The 24520-nt window shown below is 44.6% G+C and overlaps 3 protein-coding genes across 4 annotated transcripts; 1 reads left to right on the plus strand and 2 right to left on the minus strand.

Annotated features, from left to right (window-relative positions):
- Positions 1 to 2173: 2173 nt before the first annotated feature.
- LOC306708508 (uncharacterized protein) lies at positions 2174 to 5479 on the minus strand (the record flags this gene model as incomplete). Its single annotated transcript, XM_079176350.1, has 3 exons — positions 2174 to 3606; positions 4642 to 4864; positions 5190 to 5479. The coding sequence occupies 3 exons, from the start codon at positions 5477 to 5479 to the stop codon at positions 2707 to 2709; spliced, it is 1413 nt and encodes a 470-aa protein (XP_079032476.1). The 3' UTR covers positions 2174 to 2706.
- A 2677-nt stretch (positions 5480 to 8156) lies between these two features.
- LOC306708657 (uncharacterized protein) lies at positions 8157 to 15652 on the plus strand. 2 transcript variants are annotated; one of them, XM_079176543.1, is made up of 14 exons: positions 8157 to 8381; positions 10267 to 10350; positions 10589 to 10648; positions 10727 to 10807; positions 11222 to 11546; positions 11630 to 11912; positions 12009 to 12032; positions 12506 to 12715; positions 12803 to 12894; positions 12975 to 13079; positions 13217 to 13410; positions 13486 to 13650; positions 13737 to 13951; positions 14118 to 15652. In XM_079176543.1, the coding sequence occupies exons 1-14, from the start codon at positions 8158 to 8160 to the stop codon at positions 14897 to 14899; spliced, it is 2844 nt and encodes a 947-aa protein (XP_079032669.1). In that variant the 5' UTR covers position 8157; the 3' UTR covers positions 14900 to 15652. The 2 variants fall into 2 exon arrangements, with proteins under 2 accessions (XP_079032669.1, XP_079032670.1); XM_079176544.1 differs by lacking the exon at positions 12975 to 13079.
- Positions 15653 to 15883: 231 nt separating this feature from the next.
- On the minus strand, positions 15884 to 22283 carry LOC306708509 (uncharacterized protein; the record flags this gene model as incomplete). Its single annotated transcript, XM_079176351.1, is given in 5 exon segments — positions 15884 to 15958; positions 16778 to 16884; positions 19200 to 19209; positions 19211 to 20739; positions 22220 to 22283. Coding segments are annotated over 5 exon segments (1785 nt in total).
- Between the last annotated feature and the right edge of the window lie 2237 nt (positions 22284 to 24520).

Below are 24520 nucleotides of genomic sequence, written 5' to 3' on the forward strand. Positions count from 1 at the left end.
ATTTAGGAATTTTTATTGATTCTAATCTCTCTTTTAAAAAGCAGGTAAAACATGTGACAAATGTGTTAAAATGTAATCTCATGAATTTTAGATATATAAGAAACAGTCTAACCATGCAGGCTGCAAAACTGTATTTTAATGCGATGATTGTCTCCATCTGACCTCCTGCTGAACCAGCTGGGCATAAGCCAGCAGCACAACATTCAAATCTATTCAAATTCTCCATAAACAAGCTCTAAAAACACTTGATGTCACCATCACTACAATATCCTCATCTAACACCATATCCTGAGTCACTGATGTGTGTCTGGTTTGGCTCCGCCTCCACTTAGTGATTTTATTAAACAAAGCACTCAAAGCAGCAGACTCACTAGATCTGATTGTGTCATTTTACATCAGTCAAGCTCGTTTAGTAAATCTACATTCTGTGTGAAGGCAGCTCAGTGGTGGGATGCTCTGCCACCACACGGACACAAAACACGTAGAAACATTCAAACACATCCTTAATGTTGGCTTGTTGCCAATCAGGTGTGCAAGCATTGATGTGCTGTCTGTCCTGTCTGCTTGTTTCACCTATATGTGCATTTGTCTTGTTCAGTGTTGCTGTTTTACATGTTGATGTGTCTGTTATGTGCCTCAGTGTTATGTGCTTGTACTGTAGGAGGGTTTGTTCTGCCTGACGCATGCTGCAGCCTGTTATATCTGCTCTGCTCTGGTGTCTTATGTACACTGTTCTTTGCTTGTATGTGTATTGGTTTTGTCTATACGTTGGTGTCTGTAGGCTGCCTTCAAACATGTGGCCGGGGACAGCAGATGGAAATTAGCCTCTCTGGCTCACTTACAGTTCAGCTGTTGCTTGGTGTGCAAAATACATAAACAAACAAACAAACTGGATTTATTTGACAAGTTTAGTGTTTATTTACAGATTCAGATTATTAATCAACTAATAATAGGACTAAACTTAAGATGAACTTCAGATTGATCATATCTAGTAAAGAGGTACTAGAGTATTACCTTTAGCACCTCTTTACTACATATGATCAGTCTGTCTTTACTAACAGGCCATGTACCGCAGTCCTTCACAGTCGCTGTAATCAAACCTCTTCTCAAGAAGCCCACTGTTGGTCCAGAGATGTTGGCTGACTAGAGACCATCTCTAACCTTCCCTTCCTCTCTAAGATCCTTGAGAAAGCAGTCACTAATCAGTTGTGTGACTTTCTACATAACAATAGTTTATTTGAACGATGAAACCTCGATGGAGTTCCACAAGGTTCTGTGCTCGGCCCAATCGTATTCACCTTATATCTGCTGTATAGGAACAAAGAGGCCCAATCCCAACGTCCCCCTCACAGACCCTTTGAGGCGCGCTCCCACAAAGTCCGTGAGGGTTTAGTTCTGTCTGTCAAATCATCGAGTGTTTGAGGCTCTCTTGCAGACATTTTGAGCCCTTTATGAACCCTTTCCATAAGTCAGCATTAGATGCAGACGATGCCTAAGGAAATTACCCACAAATCATTGCAATGTGACGTTAAACACGAGGTAACCAGTGGACGCATGGAGACGTAAACAAAGAGGACGGATCACGAGTGTTCAGCCTGGAGTATTAAGTTTACTCTGAAACATGAAGGGTTAAAGATGAACAAAACATAAACATGAAATCAGAGAATATTTATTTATTCATCAAATATTAGATTTTGTCATTGAAGCTGTTTTAACAAAACCGAGTAAATAGATTAAATGAAATTACTTCATCTTGTGAGGAAAGAGCCTGAAGACGTTCAGATCAGGGAGTACAAAGTACACAATAAATACACACAATTATACATCATATTTGTTGTCATTGTCATGGTAACGTGTTATGTCCCATTCATATTTACACCATTTGAAGACCTAAAGTCTTTCACACTCAACCACTGAACAGGTGACGTCAGTAAGTCCTCGAGGGTTCAGGGTTTGAGGCGTTAGGGGGACACTGGGACTGGACCAGAGACTCTAACAGACGTGTTTCTGATAGACGCCATCTTGATCACAGACTGTGAAGTTAGCCTCAGTGAACAACACAGCTTCCGGGGCACATCCGCTGCTGACTTTCAAAATAAAAGTTCAAGATGTTACTGAAATTACAGACTTCCTCATAAAAACACAGACAGGAAGTTAAATCATTAAAATAGACTTTTTAAAGAATAACATACATTGAGTTTTAATGTTCATTCTTGAATTTGGAAAGAAAAGCTTTAAAAAATCTCTCAACACAAGGTCCAAATGAGTTGGTGTTTCTGGAGCTTTCAACCACAACCTGGGCCTCTTCAGGAAATCAATTGATCAGATGTCATTAAATGTGATTTATTTTCTAGGAGTAGAGCAAAATGAACTTATATGGAATAAATGAAGCAGCTCTTTCAGTTCTTCAAATATTTTCTCTGAAGGTAAAGTTCATGTTTTTATCACAGTTTAACGTTAACATGAGTGCTGTCACCTGTGGAGATCTGTACATAGAATAAACATTCATGAATATATAGAAAAGAGAAGAGAAAAAGGGGCAGCGTAGGAGAGGATATTAGCTTTTCTATGTTGTAAATATGCTCCTTCCATGAAGAGTCTCCTGTCTCCTCAACAGTATCTGGTTCTGGATGTCTATCTGGATCTGAGTTCCTGTCTGGTTCTGGTCCTTTACAGTCCTCTCCATCGCCTTCTGTTTCTATCAGTTCAGTTAGATTTTGATGAAGTTAAGGACCGACGACAAACATACTGATGGTGTTTGAAGCTGGTGTACCAGGGAAAACTTCTGTCACAAAGGCTGCAGCTGTATAGTTTGTCTCCTGTGTGGATGCTCATGTGTTGTCTCAGACTTCCTGCCTGCGTGAAACATTTACCACAGACCGAGCAACTGAAAGGTTTCTCTCCTGTATGAGTCATCATGTGTCTCTTCAGATGGGCCTTGCGCAAAAATCGTTTATCACAAAGAGAGCAGATGAATGGTTTCTCTCCCGTGTGGATTCTTATGTGCGTCTGTAAAGTTTCTCTCCGTCCAAAAGATTTCTTACAAACTGAGCAGCTGAAAGGTTTCTCTCCTTTATGAGATCTCATGTGTCTGTTCAGACATGTTTTGAGGCTAAATCTTTTATCACACTCAGAGCAGCTAAATGGTTTCTCTACAGAAACTTCATTATTCAGAGAGTTTAAACCCGACTGAGGTTCTTTGGTCTCCTTCCAGTCATCACTGTTATCAGTCTCAGGTTCAGAAGAGTCTCCAGTCCTATCAACAGTTTCTGGATGTCTATGTGATATTGAGTTCCATGCTGGTTCTGGTCCTCCACAGTCCTCTCCACCAGCTTCTGTTTCCATCTGTTCAGTTTGTCTTTGATGAAGCTGTGAGGACTGAGCTTCCTCTTCATCATCTTCACTCTTCACAGGACTGAATGTGAACTTGGTGACATCAGCCTCCTTCAGACCTTGAAGCTGTTCTCCCTCCTGACTGGTCCAGAGTTCCTCCTGTTCCTCTTTAATGTGTGGGGGCTCTGGGTCCTCCTGGTCCTCTTTAATGTGTGGGGGCTCTGGGTCCTCCTGGTCCTCTTTAATGTGTGGGGGCTCTGGGTCCTCCTGGTCCAGACTGGAGCTCCACTCCTGCTGCTCAGAGGGAACCTCTTCTTTAACCACCAACAGCTGCTGGACGTCTGCAGGACAGAATGAAGTGTGTATGAGTCTGGTGTGTTTGAGAGAGTTAACGGTTTCAGTCTGACAGCAAGGTAAAGAGGATATTCTAAATATAGCCAACACTTATTCTGATATAGATTCTGATGTGGTCTGCAAACATAAAAGAAGTTGAATCAAGATTTTGATTCTGAAAAAAAGACAAACAACATATTATGACATTCATTTGGATCCGTTAATAAACATTATATTATTAGAATTGCCTTTACCTTCAAGGCAAGTGACTCTTTGGTCACAAGCGCTGCATCTTTTCTCTCTTGCATTTGTTTCAACGTGTCCGTTCACATTTCCACTTTCACATAAAGTTTTACCACAAGCTGAGCAGCTGAAAGGTTTCTCTTCCATGTGGACTCTCATGTGTTTCTGTAAATGTCCCCTCTGGGTAAAAGATTTCCTACAAGATGAGCAGCTGAATGGTTTCTCTCCTGTGTGGATTCTCATGTGTTTCTGTAAATCTCCACTCTGTGCAAAAGATTTCTCACAAACTAAGCAGCTGAAAAGTTTTTCTCCCGTGTGAGATCTCATGTGTACCTTCAGATTCCCACTTTCACTGAAAGCTTTTCCACAAGCGGAGCAGCTGAATGGTTTCTCTCCTGTGTGGATTCTCGTGTGTTTCTGTAAATGTCCCCTCTGAGTAAAATACTTCTGACAAACTGAGCAGCTGAAGGATTTCTCTCCCATATGAGTTCTCATGTGGTCCTTCAGAGTTCCCTTGTTGCTAAATATTTTCCCACACTCAGAGCAGCCAACTGGTTTCTCTCCAGCATTACATCTGGAATCACTGACTGAAACTTCATCATCATCATCATCATCATTGAGAAAGTTTAAACCTGACTGAGGTTCTCTGGTCTCCTTCCAAAAATCACTATCAACACTATCATCAGTGTCTGGTTCTGGATGTCTATCTGGATCATAGTTCCTGTCTGGTTCTGGTCCTCCACAGTCCTCTCCATCAGCTTCTGTTTCCATCTGCTCAGTTTGTCTTTGATGAAGCTGTGAGGACTGAGCTTCCTCTTCATCATCTTCACTCTTCACAGGAGTGAATGTGAACTTGGTGACATCAGCCTCCTCCAGACCTCGAAGCTGCTCTCCCTCCTGACTGGTCCAGAGTTCCTCTTTAATGTGGGGGGGCTCTGGGTCCTCCTGGTCCAGACTGGAGATCCAGTCCTGCTGCTCAGAGGGAACCTCTTCTTCATTTGCCAACAGCTGCTGGACGTCTGCAGGAAACAGAATAAAACACAGAAACAACTTTAGTATAATTATGGTGGTAGAGCTCAGCATGTTGGTCATGTAGATGTTCCAGGTGAACAGTGGTGAGAATCTAAGGTAATAAAAGTGAAAGCAAAGTGACGTCAGCTTCCTTACGTCATGGTATTATCTACCTGTGTGGGTCGGTACCGGTCTGTCAAAAGGACACGTTAGCATCGGTCTGGTAACCCTAGCTAAAGCTAGCATGTCTCCAGGCCTCTCCTCGGGACCCACCTGCTCGGTGCAGCTTGACTTCCGGCTTCAGCACGGCATCGAGCAGCCTCCTCTGGCTCTGGATCTCCCGCTCTGACCGCTCGGCTCTGTCTTCGTACTCCGCCACGGTTTCCTCAAACAGACCGACAATCTCCTCCGCAGCCGCCGTTAGCCGCTCAGTGAGCAGCGCTCTCAGCGCCGGGATTTCAGCCGCTTCTTCTCCTTTTTCTACCCGCAGCAGAACGTCTTCGGCGGCGGCGCCGAGCCGCTCGTGTACCGACACCCGCAGCAGCCGCACGGCGCACATTTTACTCCTTTTTCTGCGGACAAAGAGAGCCAGCGGGGCCGCGAACACACGCACGGAGTTCCGCGTCAACGACGGTTCGCTTTGAGGAGAGCGAAGCGGCGGAAGCGAACAGCGAACTCTGCTGGACCGGAGGGCGAACAACAAGGAGTCTGATACCGAAGTACAAGTAGTACTACTAGTGGTGAAAAGTAACTAAGTATATTTACTCAAGTACTGTATTTAGGTAGTTTAGGTACTTTTGAGTATTTCTATTTTCTGCTATGTTATTATTTTATTGTACTACATCTCAGAGGTAAATATTGTACTTTTTACTGCACTGAGGATCCTTCATAGATCCCATTGGAAACCTTCATAGTCGCCTCTTTAACCTGATATCTGAATTGGTTTCATGTTGTCATCATATGATCAAAACCACAACAAAGCGTTTCCTTGTTGTGTGTTCCCTCACTCGTTCCCTGTTTCCTTGTTGTTCTCACTCGTAGCTCTGCTGGAGGCTGAAGTCTCTGTACTGGAGAGCATTTATGTTTTAGTTCCTTTACAGTTTATGTGTGGACTTCACCATAGTTGAGCCTCCTCATGTCGGCAGTAGTAGAATTATAAAATGCAGAATTTAACAGCTGCTAGTAAAGACAGCAGGAGCAAACCAGTTCTACAAGCCCCCCCCCCCCCCCCAGCTACACATGAGCCCCCCCCCCCCAGCTACACATGAGCCCCCCCCCCCAGCTACACATGAGCCCCCCCCCCAGCTACACATGAGCCCCCCCACCAGCTACACATGAGCCCCCCCCCCCAGCTACACATGAGCCCCCCCCCCCCAGCTACACATGAGCCCCCCACCAGCTACACATGAGCCCCCCCCCACCAGCTACACATGAGCCCCCCCACCAGCTACACATGAGCCCCCCCACCAGCTACACATGAGCCCCCCACCAGCTACACATGAGCCCCCCCACCAGCTACACATGAGCCCCCCACCAGCTACACATGAGCCCCCCACCAGCTACACATGAGCCCCCCCCACCCCCCCCCACCAGCTACACATGAGCCCCCCACCAGCTACACATGAGCCCCCCCCCCCCCCCCCCACCAGCTACACATGAGCCCCCCCACCAGCTACACATGAGCCCCCCCCCCCAGCTACACATGAGCCCCCCACCAGCTACACATGAGCCCCCCACCAGCTACACATGAGCCCCCCCCACCCCCCCCCACCAGCTACACATGAGCCCCCCCCCAGCTACACATGAGCCCCCCACCAGCTACACATGAGCCCCCCACCAGCTACACATGAGCCCCCCCCCCAGCTACACATGAGCCCCCCCACCAGCTACACATGAGCCCCCCCCACCCCCCCCCACCAGCTACACATGAGCCCCCCCCACCCCCCCCCCACCAGCTACACATGAGCCCCCCCCACCCCCCCCCACCAGCTACACATGAGCCCCCCACCAGCTACACATGAGCCCCCCCCACCCCCCCCCACCAGCTACACATGAGCCCCCCCCCCAGCTACACATGACCCCCCCCCCACAGTGTGAAACCAGGAGAGTGAACTTTACCTTCTGTTGACACAGCTGTTTGATTTTAGTGCACGTTGACCAGTGGAGCGCGCTCACGTGCACTAACAGGTCGTCCTGCTCTGATAACACACACAGAGAACTTCCCTCTGTAGATTATTGATCAGATATTCATTTATATGTAATAATTCATTATATTAATATATAATCTGAATGTTAAATGAAGCTTTAGTGCAGCGTTTGAGCCTCTGATGAGTCACACACACACACCTACAGTACACACACACACACACACACACACCTACAGTACACACACACACACACCTACAGTACACACACAGTACATACACCTACACACACACCTACAGTACACACACACACACACACACCTACAGTACACACACAGTACATACACACACACACCTACAGTACACACACAGTACATACACACACACACACACCTACAGTACACACACAGTACATACACACACACACACACCTACAGTACACACACACACACACACGCACACACACAGAGACAGCCGTTGAGAGGTAATCAACACTCTGATGTTCTTTAATGAGGAGAGTTTAGATGATGGAGCCTCTTCTGGCTGCATGGTGATAATAATCATAATATAATCATAATAATAATAATAATCATAATAATAATCATAATCATAATCATAATAATAATAATCATAATCATAATCATAATAATAATACTAATAATCATAATATAATCATAATAATAATCATAATAATAATAATAATCATAATAATAATAATAATCATAATCATAATCATAATCATAATCATAATAATAATAGTAATAATCATAATATAATCATAATCATAATCATAATCATAATAATAATAGTAATAATCATAATATAATCATAATAATAATAATAATCATAATCATAACAATCATAATCATAATAATAATAATCATAGTAATAATCATAATATAATCATAATAATCATAATCATAATAATAATAATCATAGTAATAATCATAATATAATCATAATAATAATAATAATAGGTTATTTTAGGAGGCAGTAACCACCTTCAACGTCGGTTTGTAGTCACCATTAAATTACAGAGGAAGAGGAGGAAGAGGAGGAGGAGGAGGTGCTCTCGTGCTCCTCCCAGTGAAAGATGGCGGAGAGCAGCTCGAAGCGTTCAGCAGAAGAAGACTTTCCTCGTCTTCCTCCTCCTCCTCCTCTGAAGAAGAACAAACGCTCCTCCGCTAAGAAGGCCTCCGACAAAGAGAGAGACAAGACCCGGATCAACATCGGCCCGGTGTTCCCGAGGTGGAGAGCCCTCCGAGCGGCTAAAGGGCTCCAGCTGGACTCGGAGCTGGCTCTGCTGCTGCTGGACGCGTGAGTGTGTACTCCACCTGTGTACATGTACACGCAGTACGCTGTAGTACTAGCAGTAGGACTAGTAGTAGCATGTAATAGCGACTGTGTCCGGTTGTAACTGTGTAGTAAATGCTAACCTCCAGCTAGCAGCTGAGCTAACGTGTGCTAACCCGGAAGTATTACAATGAGCCAAGCGGAGTAAAACCACCGACCGTGGATCTGTTATAACTAGTGTGTATATCTCATGTTTAGTGAGCAGAATATAAATATATATAATATAATATAAATACTTAATATTAATAAAACGTTGCAGCTGGAAAAGTCTCAGCAAAGCGACTAGCTTAGCATTGTAGCCTCCAGTCAGAACCGAAGGACTAACTAGAGGCTGTAGATCTTTGTATTGTAAGTACATATATTAAGTATGTAGGGCATGTATTACAACAAAGTGTGGAATAAAACACCGTTTATACTTATATCATGTGTAATAGTACTTACAATAGTACTTCCGATATCTGAAATAGTACTTATAACATCATGTGCGATATTACTTTTAATATTATGTGTAATAGTACTTAGTACTTACAATAGTAATAGTGCGTTTCATACCTGGGCCTTCACTGCTGAAGTACCACCTTATAACCACATGATGGCGCCACAGCTAGGGTTAATATTCGTTTCTTGGGCTGTAACTATATAACGTTACGTATTTATATTAAACCGTTCGTACGACGCTTACAAACCGAACAATACGTTTGAATAATACGAGCTTAAAAAGCTTAAATTGTGGTAAATATAATGTTTCCTGCGCTCACTAGGAGACAGCGGTCTGTGTGACCTCTGAACCGGAACAACAACAGCTGATGCTCCGCTAGTGTTCTGGGAGGCTAGGCTAACTAGCTTAACGGAAAAACAACAGCAGCAACTACACACTCAAGGGCCATTCAGATATTAGAGGTAAAAAACAAACGCTGTTCACTTAAAGACAAACTCCATCCTCCTTTCTTTGTTGACAAAGAGTTTAATCTCACGGTTAAATCCTAACTCACAAATCCGTTTCTCCTCCTTCAGCCACTGAGTTAAAAAAAAACAAAGCTAAGTAAAAAAATATATAATCTACACCAAGCAAAATGCAAAAAAAATCATAATTTCTTCCATATCTTTCAATTTGAACTCTCACTAATCGACTGAGCCTCTGCTGTAAGTTTCGTTTTCCAATAGTCACGTGCTCGCCCACTGACCAATCACAGCGCACGCTGCACCTCACTGCAGAGCTGCACGTAATGCTGACGTAGCTGTAGTCCAGCTAGCAGCTCTGACACGTCAAAGAATGAACATGTCAAACTAAAGATCTGATTGGTTGAACACTATGACGATCAACAACATCGTCCCCATTCACTTAACCTGCACATGGATTCACTGGTGAGTCTGCAGGCCTGGGGCCTCTCTTCTACCTAGAGACACAGAGGTGAACTCTGATTGGATCAAAGCTCTACTTAAAACAAGCTGCACTGAAGCAGAGCAGCTGAGGAGCACAGTAGCTGTGCTATGAGAACATAAGATAATGGGAAAAATATTTATATAAATTATAATACATTAATCGCGATAAAACATTGTAATCGTTGCCCAGCACCAGTTTTTAGGTTTCAGGTTTGTTGTGTAGTTTTTACGTTGAATGTCTTGTACTTCGTAGAGTATTTTATTGTGTACTACATCGTGTTGACCGTGTTTTCTCTCCAACGTGTCGTCCTTCTTCATGTTTTATTGTTATAAAACTAACTTTTTCTTTAAATCATCAACTAGAAGACGTCTGTCAGCGTCCGATGACGGAGCGTCGCCTCTCTGATTCTCATTTGGAGAGAAGAGTTGAAACCTGGTCCTGATGAGAACTCTTGTCCTGTTTCAGATATGAACAGGGACCTTGGCCCGCCAGTCCGTGGAGGACTCCTTGTCTGGGAGTGAAGCCTCCTGTGGTTTCAGCTCCTTGTTGGTAAGGACTCGTAGTCTCTCTCAACCTGTGAAACCTTCTTCTTGTGTTCATGGTGGAGCGACTGGAGGAGATCAGGCTCCGCTAGTCGCAGGTCGACGTGTCCTGGAGCAAGAGACTTGACCCCAAACTGCTCCCGCAGCTGTTCCTTCGGTGTAGAAATGTGATAGAATCTGAATTCGATGACGTCACTTTGGATAACAGCGTCTGCTAAATGACTGTAACGTTTGTCTCGTCCTAGCGTCCATGACGGAGACGCGGAGCTTGACGAGGACCGAGTCAACTCTCTGGAGAATTGTGTGTAAGTCGACGTGTCTGATTGAGTTTTTCTGTTTCATCGTCTGGTTTTGAACGAGAGCCTCGTCTGTGTGTGAGACAGGATCCAGTTGTCCTCCGAGTGTGACGGTTTATCAGGAGCATCAGGAGACTCGGGCGAGGACGACCCCCCCGTTCGTATACGGTACTGCTTCCACCACTTTACAGCACACGTTACGTTATGTCTTCCAGGTTTGGGATTCGCTCGATTTTTTAACATAATCTGGTGTCTAATGATCGACACGATCTATATATATATAAGTGTGTGTGTGTGTGTGTGTGTGTGTGTGTGTGTGTGTGTGTGTGAATACTGAACTCGCTGCTAGACGCAAACATTTGAACCATTTGAAGGCCGTCTGTTCTTTGACATCGTTAAAGATTATGTTCTTGTGTTCAGAGCTCGATGTTAAGTCCTCTGTTGATCTCGATCTCTGGAAATTAACAAGTATTACAAATGTACATATGAAGTGCTGGTAAAATAAAGAAATAACAGAATTCGATCAACCTTCTAGTCCGTATTCAGATGTGATGGTAAAGGCTTGATTCTCCGGTCCTTCAGTTTGGGAGCCGCTGTGGACGCCAGACCGAAGGTGGAAGAGCTGCCCGTCATCGCGGCTCATGAGACGATCCACGACGCCCCGGAGAGGCTCGGACCCGAGAAGACGCCGCCTCCCACGGAGCCGCACACGATCCTGAGCGAGGAAGACATCGTCGGTTCTCACGCCTCCATCGTCTACGAGGAGAGTCTTCGTCAGCTGGCGACGCTGCTTCACCTGCCGGTGAAACGCTGTCGCTACCGGATGTCCACCGGACTCATGTGCTTCGGCCTCCCCCCGTTTGAGTGTCTCATTGAACAAAGGTGTACTGCGTTTGTAGTTGAATGGGTGAGTCTCACAACCTAATGACCTTAATGTCATCAATAGAGCAGTCCATCCATTGTCTATCTTTTTAACCACTTCCTGTTCAGGTGTGTCCTCGTGGTCACGTTGTCTGGAGCTGGACCTCACAGCCGACCTTTAAGTTTGGGATGTTGGCGGGCGACTTCATGCTCGGGACGAACATCCTGTTGAGCGGGAACAACTACAGTAAAGTGGCCCTCCTGTTCCGCTTCATGAACATGGGAGTCGTCAGTCCAGCCACCTTCTCCAAGATCCAGGACACCTACTGCGTGGACGCGATCCGGGAGTTCTGGATGGAGAGGAGGTCCGAGGCGGTGCGGCGGCTCCGGGGTCAAGACGTGGTCGTCGTAGGTGAGTTTGGAAACGTGTGTAGTTACGTCGTCACCTTTCATCGTATCAGTGGACGGTTCGCTTTCAGTTCCCTGATTCTCACTTCTTTGTCTTTAGGAGGCGGGAGGAACGACTCTGCAGGTAAAAATATCATGAAGCATAAAAACATCTTCTAGAAAATGCAAAAAGATTTAGAAACTACCCACAAAAAACGGGCCATGTGTGTAACGTCGGGCCGGCAGCAGGTAGACGGACGTTTATATGATTCACCTTCATTCTTCATTATTTCTGACTGGACAACTGTTTGGATTGAAGTTCACATTGAAATGATTTGGGTTCCTGAAATTAGACGGAACATTAAAGTACGAGAGCACTATGATGGCTATTTTATATATTTTTATAGTTATATTACTTTTATTAGTGTTTGACTTCCTTCCTCATACAGTCGCGTTTTTAACAATTATTATGATGAAAACAGCTTTGTAGTATCGTACACAGTGAAACACAGAGCTCCATGTGGAACACGTTTAAGGCCGGATCCTGACGGACCCCTCAGAGACCGGGTTCATGTTTTATACCGGGAGGTTTTACGCCGGCTAACTTTAACTCTGCAGGTCCCAACGCTCGGTACCGCAGTTACTCCACCATGGCAGAGTCCACTAAGGAGATCCTGAACGTGGAGACGCAGGACGGGAGGCGGACGGGCCGGTCCTCAGGCCTCATGGAGAGGGAGGCCTTCATCCAGACGGTGCAGAATCTACACCCCCACGTTCAGCTGGTGGAGTTCTGCACCGACGCAAACGTCCACATCGAAGCGCTGATGAGTGAGTACAGACGTGTCAGACGGTGTTCTGTATCTGCAGCATGCAGAGTGAGTCTGAGTCAAATAAACCAACGTGTTCCTCGTCCAGACCCGGAGACGGGACGGTACAAAGACCTCGGGATGAGACACAGCCTGGACGTGTGGCACGGCGCCAAGCAGCTGGCCCAGCAGATCGCAGCAGTAAGAAGTCCTTTAATGAAGCGTTTGCTTTGTGACAAAACACACAAACATTCCTAATGTGTGTTTTCTTGATATCTCAGGCTGCACAGGTTCAAGGACACGACGTCCTCCTCAGCTGGCTGAAGGACATAGTCAACCACTTCTGGTGGTGCTGCAAGACAGCGGATACCAAACAAGAGTTCTCAGTAAATTCCTTTTGTCCGGTTCTTTTCCTGCGGCGCTGCATCGTTGTTTCTTCTGTTTAGTCCAGATGTTTCCAACGGATCCACAGGGACGTTCACTGTGTGCATGTAAACACAGTTCCCTTCTCTTTCTCTGTCAGGACCTCTGGGTCGGGATCATCCACCACGTTGGCGGCCGTCACACCTGGTCCGCCGGAAGCTGCCACCACGAACATCTGGACGACTTCGGCCACAAGGAGGCGATCCGGGACGACTGTGCGGCGCACGCGGCTCTGCTGGACATCCTGCAGAACGAGCGCTGGCTGAGGGACGTGCACAAATACCTGACCTTCAGGTAGTCCGGTTTTTACACATGACATGTGATAATATTGGACGAACGCGTTGGAAACGAGTTCGATTGTCCTCGTAGGTCTGCTGCTGACCTGGAGCCGTTCCACTGCCACGTCCTCATGTACGCCAGCAGACGCTTCGCGTTGTCTCCGGCCGAGTACGAAGCCAGAGTTCTGCTCGCCGCCCTGGACTACAACTCCCACCTGAACAGGCCGCTTGTGCTGACAAACGACGGCAAGAAGACGTGAGTTTCACGAAGCGCTTCTTCACAGAGTGTTTTTTTTCTTCTTCTTTGCAGCAGCTCAGACTGTCGTGATGCCGTGTTTTCAGATTCAAAAGGCTGTACAGGAAACACACCAGACGCTGGAGCGTGTACGCCGTCAGGACTCTGAAGACATACGGATACATCAGAGAACTGCAGGCCAAGATCGTGGAGAAGAGACTGTCCTTAGGTGTGGGGGGGCCCACTATGAGGACCCAGCGCCCAGACGATAGGCCTGGGCCCCTCCTTCCCATCCCGCCGCCACCCACTGGGGCAGGCGTTGGTATGTACAAAAAAAAAGCTTTTATTTTGAAGGTATGAAGTTCCATATTCAGTAGAAGTACTAATACCACAGTGTAAAATACTGCGTCAGCCGATGATACCCAAAGCACGACAATAGGGAGAAACATCCCGTTTGTAGGTTTACTGAACAGCTGTCTGTGTTTCAGTTTTACCTTCAGATGTACGAAAAGTGATCGTTGGTGAAGAAGAGGTTCCCCCTGAGCAGCAGGAGTGGAGCTCCAGTCTGGACCAGGAGGACCCAGAGCCTCCACGCATTAAAGAGGAACAGGAGGAACTCTGGACCAGTCAGGAGGGAGAGCAGCTTCAAGGTCTGGAGGAGGCTGATATCAAGTTCTCATTCACTCCTGTGAAGAGTGAAGATGATGAAGAGGAAGCTCAGTACTCACAGCTTCATCAAAGACAAACTGAACAGATGGAAACAGAAGCTGATGGAGAGGACTGTGGAGGACCAGAACCAGACAAGAACTCAGATCTAGAACCTGATACTGATGAGGAGACTGGAGACTCTTCTGAAACTGAGACTGTTGACAGTGACGATGACGATGATGATGATGATGATGACTGGAAGAAGACCAGAGAACCTCAGTCAGATTTAAACTCTCTGAATAATGATGAGGTTTCTGTCAGTGAGTCCAGATGTAGCGCTGGAGAGAAACCATTCAGCTGCTCTCAGTGTGGGAAAAGATTTGGCCTCAAGGGAAATCTGAAAACACACATGAGATGTCACACGGGAGAGAAACCATTCAGCTGCTCGGTCTGTAAGAAGTCTTTCACGCAGAGTGGAAGTTTACAGAGACACATGAGAATCCACACAGGAGAGAAACCATTCAGCTGCTCAGTTTGTGGAAAAAGTTTTACACAACCAGGAAGTCTGAGCCACCACATGGCGGTCCACACGAGAGAAAAGATTAAACTGCAATGTTTGTAATAAAATACTTTTGTAAACACGTCCAAAGACAGAAGTGTGTCGGTCGTCAGTCCTCTGAGGACAATCTTCTGTAATATGTTTTTATATTTCATAAGAACTTTATATAATCATTTCAAAATTTCTTTCATAAATTTGTGTAACTTAAGGTTTAATGTCTGCGTTTGTCATTGTGGATCTTTGGAGAGGACAGGAAGAGTTCATCGTAGACCAGATAACCTTTGATTACTTCAAATGTGTTTTATTCCAGGAAGCAGGACACGATGCTCAATGACGAGCGTATGAAAGGCTGTTTAACATCTCGTGTCCGTCCCTCACCTGTTCAATCAATATACTTTTTAATAAGATCAACATTGTTGCCTGTTTGATCTCTTCCTCGTCTGATTACATTTGGAGAACTTGTCTTCCTAGTCTCAGGTCTGGTCTGTCTCGGAGTCTAGCTGACCAGAGACTAAATGTTCAGCCCTTCTTGTTGGTCCGACCGACCCTTGATTGAACCAATGATCTTCTGTTTTACTGACAGTTCTTACATTAAACAAACACATTAATGGAATCACCATGTCCCAGTCCAAAAGGTAATTTAACTAGTGCTGGCCAACGCTCTAAGTTTTTGAACGCGATTAATCGCATTGTTATGGCAAAGTTCAACAATGAATCTAAAGTAGTGTATTGTGCACTTTCATTTTAAAAGTGATGCTATATGAACAAAAGTGCAATAACATTTGGTTTGCAAGCAACAAATCAGGTTCTTGTTAACAGCAGTATTCTCTTCACACAGCAGCAGTTATAACACAGTTATAATGATTCTGATCATAGATATTCATGGTGTTCACAACTTTATCTTCATGTGTGTCAGAGATGAATTTAAATATACATCTTGAAACCTGAAACCTATCTACGTCATGTTTTAATGTTTGTTAGATTCTCAGTAGCGATAACTAAATGATATGATTATCATTGCCCACTTGATTGCCAGACACTCCTTGATTAGTAGAGTACCAGCTCATCATACGAGACAGAAGCTTCCAGCTTGGCACCGAAGCCCACCCCAGAGGCCTCCATCTGCACCAGGAGGACCCCGGAAAGCACTTTCACACTCTTCACTCCATGCCACAGGTGTACGGGCCAACTTTCAGGTGAGGTTGGTGGGAAGCCACAAGGCCAAGAAAGATGAACCTGGGTCTTGGTACGCGGCTTCGTCCACCTGAGGTCAGACTTTACCTCTCCCCAACTGATAACCCAGGTAACGAGTCTCCCAGTTGGCCCACTTACATTCCTCAGGGTTAAGTTCAAATTCTGCAGCTCTGATCGCACCTTTGAATTGACGAAGGCGCTCCAGATGTTCCTCTCACATCAGGCTGAAGGCAGTGCTGCAGTCCTCACAACCTTGAAGCACTTTGTTCATAAACCTCTGGAATGTTGCTCGGGCACTGGGTAAGCTAAAAGTAATCACAGAAGGGGTCCTAAAGATCTACAACGGGACCTGCCAATACCCCTCTCAAAGGTCCGAGGTGGTGATGTAGTCAGCTCGCCCAATCCTCTCCAGCATCATGTGAACTTCTCGAAAGCCTGGGAGGAGGGCTGCTTCTTTCCTCCCAGGCTTTCGAGAGGTTCACATGACACGTCTGCTTCGACTCCCCTTCTCCGGATGCAGGATCTCGTACGTCGTAGGCCCCCCAACCTCCTTAGAACTTCAAAAGGTGGAGGAGGACAGGAGCAACAAGGCCTTTTGACGTGGTTTAAATTCACGTTGGTGTGCCTTCTGGTCCACCCCACCTGTTCTAGGTCTTCTGGGCCTCCTCTGGATACCGCTCCAACCGATCCCTGATCTGGAGGACATATTGCACCACATCTTGCCCCTTCTCAAACATTAGCTTCTACCATCATCTTCAGCGTTTGTTTAGACCTCTCCACCAGACCACCTGTCTCTGGGTGATAAGGAGTTGTCTTGATGGATGTACAGTTAGTCACCTGGTCGATGAGGATGCCTACATGAGACAAGAGAACTGATCAGGTTTGGATCGGTTACAGACCGGAGAAGAAAAACTTAAGAACGTTATCACATATAAAAAGAATGTGACCCTTTTTCCAGGGGTCCCACAATGTCCATGAAATCCTTTTACATGGGGTCGTAATCACCGGCATGGCTTGTGGTGGGGCTCTGATGTGCAGACAACTTGCGAAACCTGCCCAGATTGTAAAATAAAAAACAGTGCTGTCCGCTAATTAGACCAAGACCAAAAAGAACCGAGCAGCCAGCCTCAGGGCGTCTGTCCTCGTAGCGCCTTTGTTCATTTGTTCCCTATGAGGACCGAGCGAATGAAGCCGCCGCGAGAAAAGTTGCTGCACCCAGTCTGAAGTCTGTCTATCCTGAACTTTATGTTTCAAACAGACACTATCATGACAAAGACCGAAGAGCCCATTCAGGAGCAGATCGGTCGGGCAGATGCTGAATGTTGCTGGTCGAGAGTGTTGAGCTTTTATCACCGTACGTCTCGTCTCTCCTGGCTCCAACGTAATCTGTCAGATTGAGAGGAGACGAGCTCCACAACCGCTGAGAGCTTTGGGAGAGGATGTGGACATGGTGGAGGAGGAGTACAAGTACCTGGTGTCTCCATCGACAACAGACTGAACTGGAAGACCAACATCAACGCTGTGCACAAGAAGGGGAGGAGTCGACTCTTTTTCTTGAGGAAAATTCGATCCTTCGACGTGTGCAGCGAGATGTTGGAGATGTTCTACCAGTCTGGTGTGGTCAGTGCACTTTACTGCTCCGTAGTCTGCTGGAGCAGCATTGGAGCCGGAGACACCGACAGACTGAACAAACTGGTTCAGAGGCTCCATCATTGGCTGCAAACAAGACAGTCTGGAACAGGTGGTGGAGAGGAGGACTCTGAAGAAACTACTCTCCATACTGGATCACCAGGACCCCCCTCTGACCCACCTGCTGCAGGGACAGACTGATCCAGATCCACGAGAACATTCCTGCTATAAGACTTTATAACAAATCACCTCTGAACAGATCATCCTTCACACGACTACACACCACAACACTGTTGTTGTTTGCTGTTGGTTGATTTTTGCACTACTGTTTAGTTGACCTAGTTAGTTAATTTAACACCATTCTATTTCATTGTCTATACTGTGCATTTGTGTTATTTTATCTTCTTATATTTAATATGTCCTACTCTGTTATTTGAGTGTATATATTGTGCATTTTTTAATACTCAATATTTTAATTTACTCTGTTACTTCGTTTGCAGAAGTATATCCTATAAATAAAGTATATATCGTATCCTCTGAAGCACACCGCCTCCGTTTAACGCTAATGGTGGAAAAAACAAATGAATAGTTGCTCAAATAGATCTATAGGCTCCCCTTTGTAAAGAACGTAGACTACAACACCTGCGTGGGCGGTGTGAAACACAAACTTTGTAACCTGGTGGGGAAGTTCTCCATCTAACATCTTACTAGGCTTGTTTCTCAAACCTCCTTTTGGTTCCAGCCTCACAGAGACTTTGTAACCACAAGAGTCTGACGTCTCTTTCTTTGTCTTGTTTTCTCCTTCCAGCCTGCTGATCTAGTATCATGGCCGCCCTGCTGGACCAGGTCTGTCCTGAACTGTCCTCTGGTTTCTGCTCTACAGGTTCACTTTCCTGATTTAACTGAAAAATGAAGGTCAGTGAAGGACGAAGAAACAATTTATTTCAAGAATAAAATAACTTTTTATTTATAGTTGCAGAATAAATGCAAGCACATGAAATGAAACATGAGGGAGTTTGAGTTTAAAAATCTGTAATTTATTTATTATAATTTAAAATTGAAATAACGGTTACATTTATTGATATTACAAAACACATAACTGTTGTCATAAATAATAATCATTACGTCCAAAAGTGTCACATTTAGCGATGATTGCTACATAATTACAAACTGATCAGTTTATGAGCATTATAAAGACATTATGATAGAACCACAGTCATAATATTGATGCTTTTTGTTTATTACAATGTAATTACAAATGAATTTACAGAAACAGAAAGCAGAGATTAAATAATTATTAATTTTCAAGTAAAATATTTCATAATTTATGTTTTCCCAATAAATTCAGTTGCTTATGAGGTTAAAATCTTTATTTAGCTGTTAGCTTCTAAACTTGACGACACGGCTAGCTAACTCTTCACTCGTTGTCTTTGTAAATGTGAACCCATGAATCAACATCGGACACGAGGATCAAACACACGGGTGGTTTTTGACGAGCGACTTCTTGTTGAACCCTTTCCCACAAACACCACATTTGTACAGTTTCTCCCCGGTGTGAATCGTCATGTGCTCCGTGAGATGAACGTTTTGTTTAAAACTTTTTCCGCAGACGGAGCAACGAAACGGTTTCTCTCCCGTGTGAATCCTCATGTGTGTCTTCAGGTTTCCCTTCAGGCTGAATGTTTTGTCACAATCGGTGCAGCCGAACGATTCCTTGGCCGGAGACTTTTTCTCACTTTGACTTTGACGGAGCCGAGACGATTCGCCGACACACTTGTGGGTTTTGAGCTGCGTGTACCAAGTGAATCTTTTGTCACAAGCACTGCAGCCGAAGCGTTTCTCCTCTGTGTGGACCGACATGTGCAGCGTCATACGTCTCTTGTGGGCGAATCTTTTGTCGCAAAAGGGGCAACCGAAGGGTTTCTCTCCCGTGTGAATTCTCATGTGTAGCTGCAGAGTTCCTTTCTGGCTGAAACTTTTGTCGCAGAACGAGCACTGGAAGGGTTTCTCTCCCGTGTGAATCCTCATGTGTGCCAAGATGTTCCCGCTGCAGCTGAAACGTTTCTGACAGACGGAGCAGCTGAATGGTTTCTCTCCGGTGTGAGTCCTCATGTGGCTCATCAGGTGGTCTCTCCGGCAGAATGTTCTCCCACACTCGGAGCAGCTGAATGACTCTTTGTCAGCGTTACATTGCTCGTCGCTTCCAGAGATGTCAGAGTTTGAACCTGATTGAGGTTCTCTAGTCTCCTTCAAACCGTCATCAGAGACTTCAGTCTCCGGTTCTGAGGGTTTGTCATCAGGGTCCAGTTGTAAGAGACTTTGGGGATCTGGGTTCCCTGCTGGTTCTGATTCTGCGTGAATGTTACTGTTGATCCGGTGCAGTGTTTTCTTTCCTGTGTGGATCCTCATGTGTCTGCTAACGTCTCCGCTATATCTGAAGTGCTTCTTACACACGGAGCAGCTGAAAGGTTTCTCCCCCGTGTGAAGTCTCATGTGACTGATTGAGTTTCCCTTTTGAGAGAATCTCTTACCGCAGAAAGAGCAGCCGAAGGGTTTCTCCCCCGTGTGAATCCTCATGTGTGCGTTCAGATGTGGCTTCCGGCCGAATCTTTGTCCGCATTCAGAGCAGCTGAACGACCGTTCCACAGAAGAACGGTGAACTTCTCCAACGCTCACTTTCCTGTTCTTTAAACCTGACAGAGGTTCTCTGGTCTCCTCCCAGTCCCCATCACTGACTTCAGTCTCAGAAGAGTCTCCTGAATCTGAGTTCCATGCTGGTTCTGGTCCTCCACAGTCCTCTCCATCAGCTTCTGTTTCCATCTGTTCAGTTTGTCTTTGATGAAGTTGTGAGGACTGAGCTTCCTCTTCATCATCTTCACTCTTCACAGGAGTGAATGACAACTTGATATCAGCCTCCTCCAGACCTTGAAGCTGCTCTCCCTCCTGACTGGTCCAGACTTCCTCCTGTTCCTCTTTAATGCGTGGGGGCTCTGGGTCCTCCTGGTCCTCTTTAATGTGTGGGGGCTCTGGGTCCTCCTGGTCCTCTTTAATGTGTGGGGGCTCTGGGTCCTCCTGGTCCTCTTTAATGTGTGAGGGCTCTGGGTCCTCCTGGTCCTCTTTAATGTGTGGGGGCTCTGGGTCCTCCTGGTCCACACTGGAGCTCCAGTCCTGCAGCTCTTCTTCACCGACGATCACTTTTCGTACATCTGAAGGTAAAACTGAAACACAGACCGATGATGAAACACACTTGTTTTCATCAGGTAGTAACGAAGAGGAGGATGTTTGAATCAGAAAGTAACTAAGTACATTTACTCGAGTAGTAGTGATGTTGAGAGCTGTGGACGTATTTCAAACACTAAAAGAACAAAACATCAGTTAAAAGGTAATAATAATAATAACTTTATTTATTCATGTAGGTTATCTTCTTCTAAACATTTGATATTTTTGTTTAAATTCTCATGATATCCTGACTGTAATAAATCCATCCAATCATCTCCTTCAGACTCCTCTGTCCTTGACTCCTCTCTCCTTAACTCCTCTGTCCAAATCTCCAGTGGGTGGGATTAGGACTTGAGGAGAGGAGACAAGGAAAGGAATCGAGGATGTACAAATTGGAAATTGAGAAAGGCCTCGCGAAACATCAATATTATGATTATTGATCGTGTTATAGGATTATTGATCATATTATAATTATTGATGGTATTACATGATTATTAATCGGGTTATAGGATTATTGATCATATTATGATTATTGATCATATTATATGACTACTCTGGGCCACAGTTTGTCTTCAGGCTCTTCTTGTTTTAGTGGTTCAGTGTCAGATCTGAATGTTCGGTCTGTGGTGTTGCAGCTTTCTGGAGAAGCTTTCACAGAAACACGGAGCTTCCTCTGGTTCAGACTTCACTGTTCTACGGGGTAGACCACCTGGAAACAGGCCCTCAAACAAAAGAGCCCAGCTATGGAGTTATTATGATGTTTGGAAATAAAAATATTGAATTATGTTACTGCTCTAACTCATTGTACTCTGAAATAACTTACAAAAGGCCCCAAAGCACTTAAAAAACGACTTACTGTGTACTTCTACTTCAGAGGGGAACATTATAGTACTTATTTTCCAGTTAAAGAAGGAACGTTACTAAGTTATTATGACGTTATTGTGACGTTATTATAGCGTTATTGTGACGTTATTAAAACATTATTATGACGTTATTATAGCGTTATTGTGACGTTATGATGTTATTGTGACGTTATAACGATATTATGATGTTATTATAGTGTTATTATGACGTTATTATGATGTTATTATAACGTTATTGATACATTATTATAACGTTGTTGATAGGTAATTCTTCCTGTAACTACTAGAACTATTATATATATGACGTAATCAACTTAGAAACAGATCAAATAGTCAACACACAGACTCTCAATGGATCCTGTGATAATAACGTGTTAGCTTCAGGAGCTAGCTGCAGCTAACAGGCTGTGGATGAATGGTTGAGCTATAGCTAACATTAGCTTAGCATCATTAGCAGAGCGGAAGGAGGACGACAAACCTTCTCCCTGCAGCTTCGCTTCCGGTTTTGAAACTACTGCTAGTTGTTTCCGGTGTCGGTCCATCTTCGCTTAACGAACTAAATCATCGGTTTTCTGCCGTTATTTGGATTCTAACAAACGGCTTCTGTCCGCGGACGGCTCCGGTGTCAAGCTCCGTAAAACATGAACCAGCATTTCCGGGGGTCAAATTCAAAATAAAAGCCTATAGAGGACCTTTTATTTGTTTCCCTCTCCCTCTCTCTATATATATGTGTATATATATATATATTGTAAGAGCCATTTTGTTGTTTTTGTACCCCCCCCCCCCCCCCACACACACACACTTTTATAGTTTGGATCAGCTGTCAGTCGGCCTTAAAGACACTTAATGTGTTTATCGTGATTGATTTTAAAGCTGTTCATGTAAGTGAAGAAACATAATATTATCATTGATGCATCCTTGTGTTCATCACAATCATGTTTCTGGTAAAGGTGGAGCTTATTTTAATGACTTGTTTAATCTATATTATTACATCATCATTTATTGGTTGAATATATATTTAGTTTTAATAATCAGGATCTACAAGTAACATTTGAAATACAAAGCACCATAATGTAATACTACTCAAGTAATGTACAGGTACCTTCACATAGTACTGAAGTCTACTACCTGAGTAAATGTACTTAGTTAAATTCCACCGCTGATGTTACCTTTTATTGTGAAGGCCAGATGAGCGGAAGTAGTGTTAGAGTTTCCGGGTCTAATGTACTTAGTTACATTCCATTCTACTACTACTACTGATACTACTACTACTACTACTACTGAAACTACTACTACTACTGAAACTACTACTACTACTACTACTACTACTACTGATACTACTACTACTACTACTACTAATTCTGATACTACTACTACTACTGATACTACTACTACTGATACTACTACTACTACCACTACTCATCTTATCAAAGGACTGCGGGTCAAATGGGCTTTTAAAAACGCTCTTTTATTGTGAAGGCCAGAGGAGCGTAGCGGAAGTGTTGCTAGTGCTTCCGGGTCTCTGTTCTCTCTATCGGAACACAGTTAGCATGTGGCTGTGTTAGCATGTAGCTGAGTGTCAATAAGGACACAAACAGTGTAGTTTTCTTTGGTCTTCTTTCACTCGATCTGTGGAAAATGTCCACATTTCAGGATGTTCAACATGAATTCAAACGGCGGCTCGCGGACCTCTGATTGGACATTTGGAGACAATATCAATATGCTATATAGGCTAACAGCTATCAGCTAGCTCCTGCTAACAGCTTCTGCTGCGTGTCGAGGATCGCGTGTTGTTTCAGTCAGAGATGTTAAAGTGAGAATACAGAATATTAATATCGTTACGATTGTTTCAGCACTTTGAAATAAAAAGCTTCTTCAATGTAAATGTTTCTTGTAAACTAACATGACTGTGTTGTCTCTGATTGACACACTTCTACACCGACTGATGGATCATATAATAATAATAATAATATGATCACATTGTTGGTACAATATTCAGATCATGATTATAAACGACAGCGGACACAAACCGTTCTGAGACGTTTCTTTTAGAGATGAATCCATCGATGGAACGAATCCGATTCTTTGAGGAACCGGTTCATCTTCAGACGTCATCACAGCACTGAAGGGCCGACGCTGTGGCCTCTGCTCCTGACCCCGGGTAGGTTATTGCTTTCTACTCGTATTATTATCGGCCTATAACTGTACTTCAAACACATTTGTCCCCCGACACGATAATGAAGACGCAGAACAACGTCCACAACATACGTCAGCAGGTCTGAAGATACGGCCATAAAGTGGATGATGGATCTTTAGCCGAGTGTGTTCTGGTACCAAGAACGCTTCTGAACCCTCTACGCTCCAACATGATCAGTCAATGATGAGCACAGAAGTCCAACAATAAAGCTCCACTTGGGTTCAGATCAGGCCCCCCATCATGAACCTTGGAGTCTCCCAGTCGGAGACCTTTCTAGAGCTCCACCAGAGACTCCAATAAGGCCGTGTTGTGGCAGGAATGACCAGAAGAGACGTAGTAGTTGGAGTAGCAGCCGACAAGACGTGTTTTAATATACACAAGGTAACACTCAACAGATGGAAAGTATAGTTCTTACAGCTCTCTCTTTGAGTCTAAAGTCAGCTCCTTATGTCACTTTCAACCAATCAAACCAGTCGACTGAACCACAAACACAGAACATCTGTTCTCCTCATGATGTCATGCTCTCATGTCCTCGTCTGGGTCAACGTAACGTTCTAGCAGAACACATGATACACGTACGGG

Source organism: Pholis gunnellus, assembly GCF_910591455.1.
Source record: "Pholis gunnellus genome assembly, chromosome: 16".
In the NCBI taxonomy this organism is placed as follows: Eukaryota; Metazoa; Chordata; class Actinopteri; order Perciformes; family Pholidae; genus Pholis; species Pholis gunnellus.

What these genes read in the sequence shown, in the direction of transcription:
- LOC306708657 (XM_079176543.1), top strand. Translation starts at nt 8,158, where the DNA reads ATGGCGGAGAGCAGCTCGAAGCGTTCAGCAGAAGAAGACTTTCCTCGT. An exon ending in CACAAATACCTGACCTTCAG is followed by an intron (nt 13,411 to 13,485) that starts GTAGTCCGGTTT and finishes TTGTCCTCGTAG; the next exon opens with GTCTGCTGCTGACCTGGAGC. An exon ending in ACCCACTGGGGCAGGCGTTG is followed by an intron (nt 13,952 to 14,117) that starts GTATGTACAAAA and finishes TCTGTGTTTCAG; the next exon opens with TTTTACCTTCAGATGTACGA.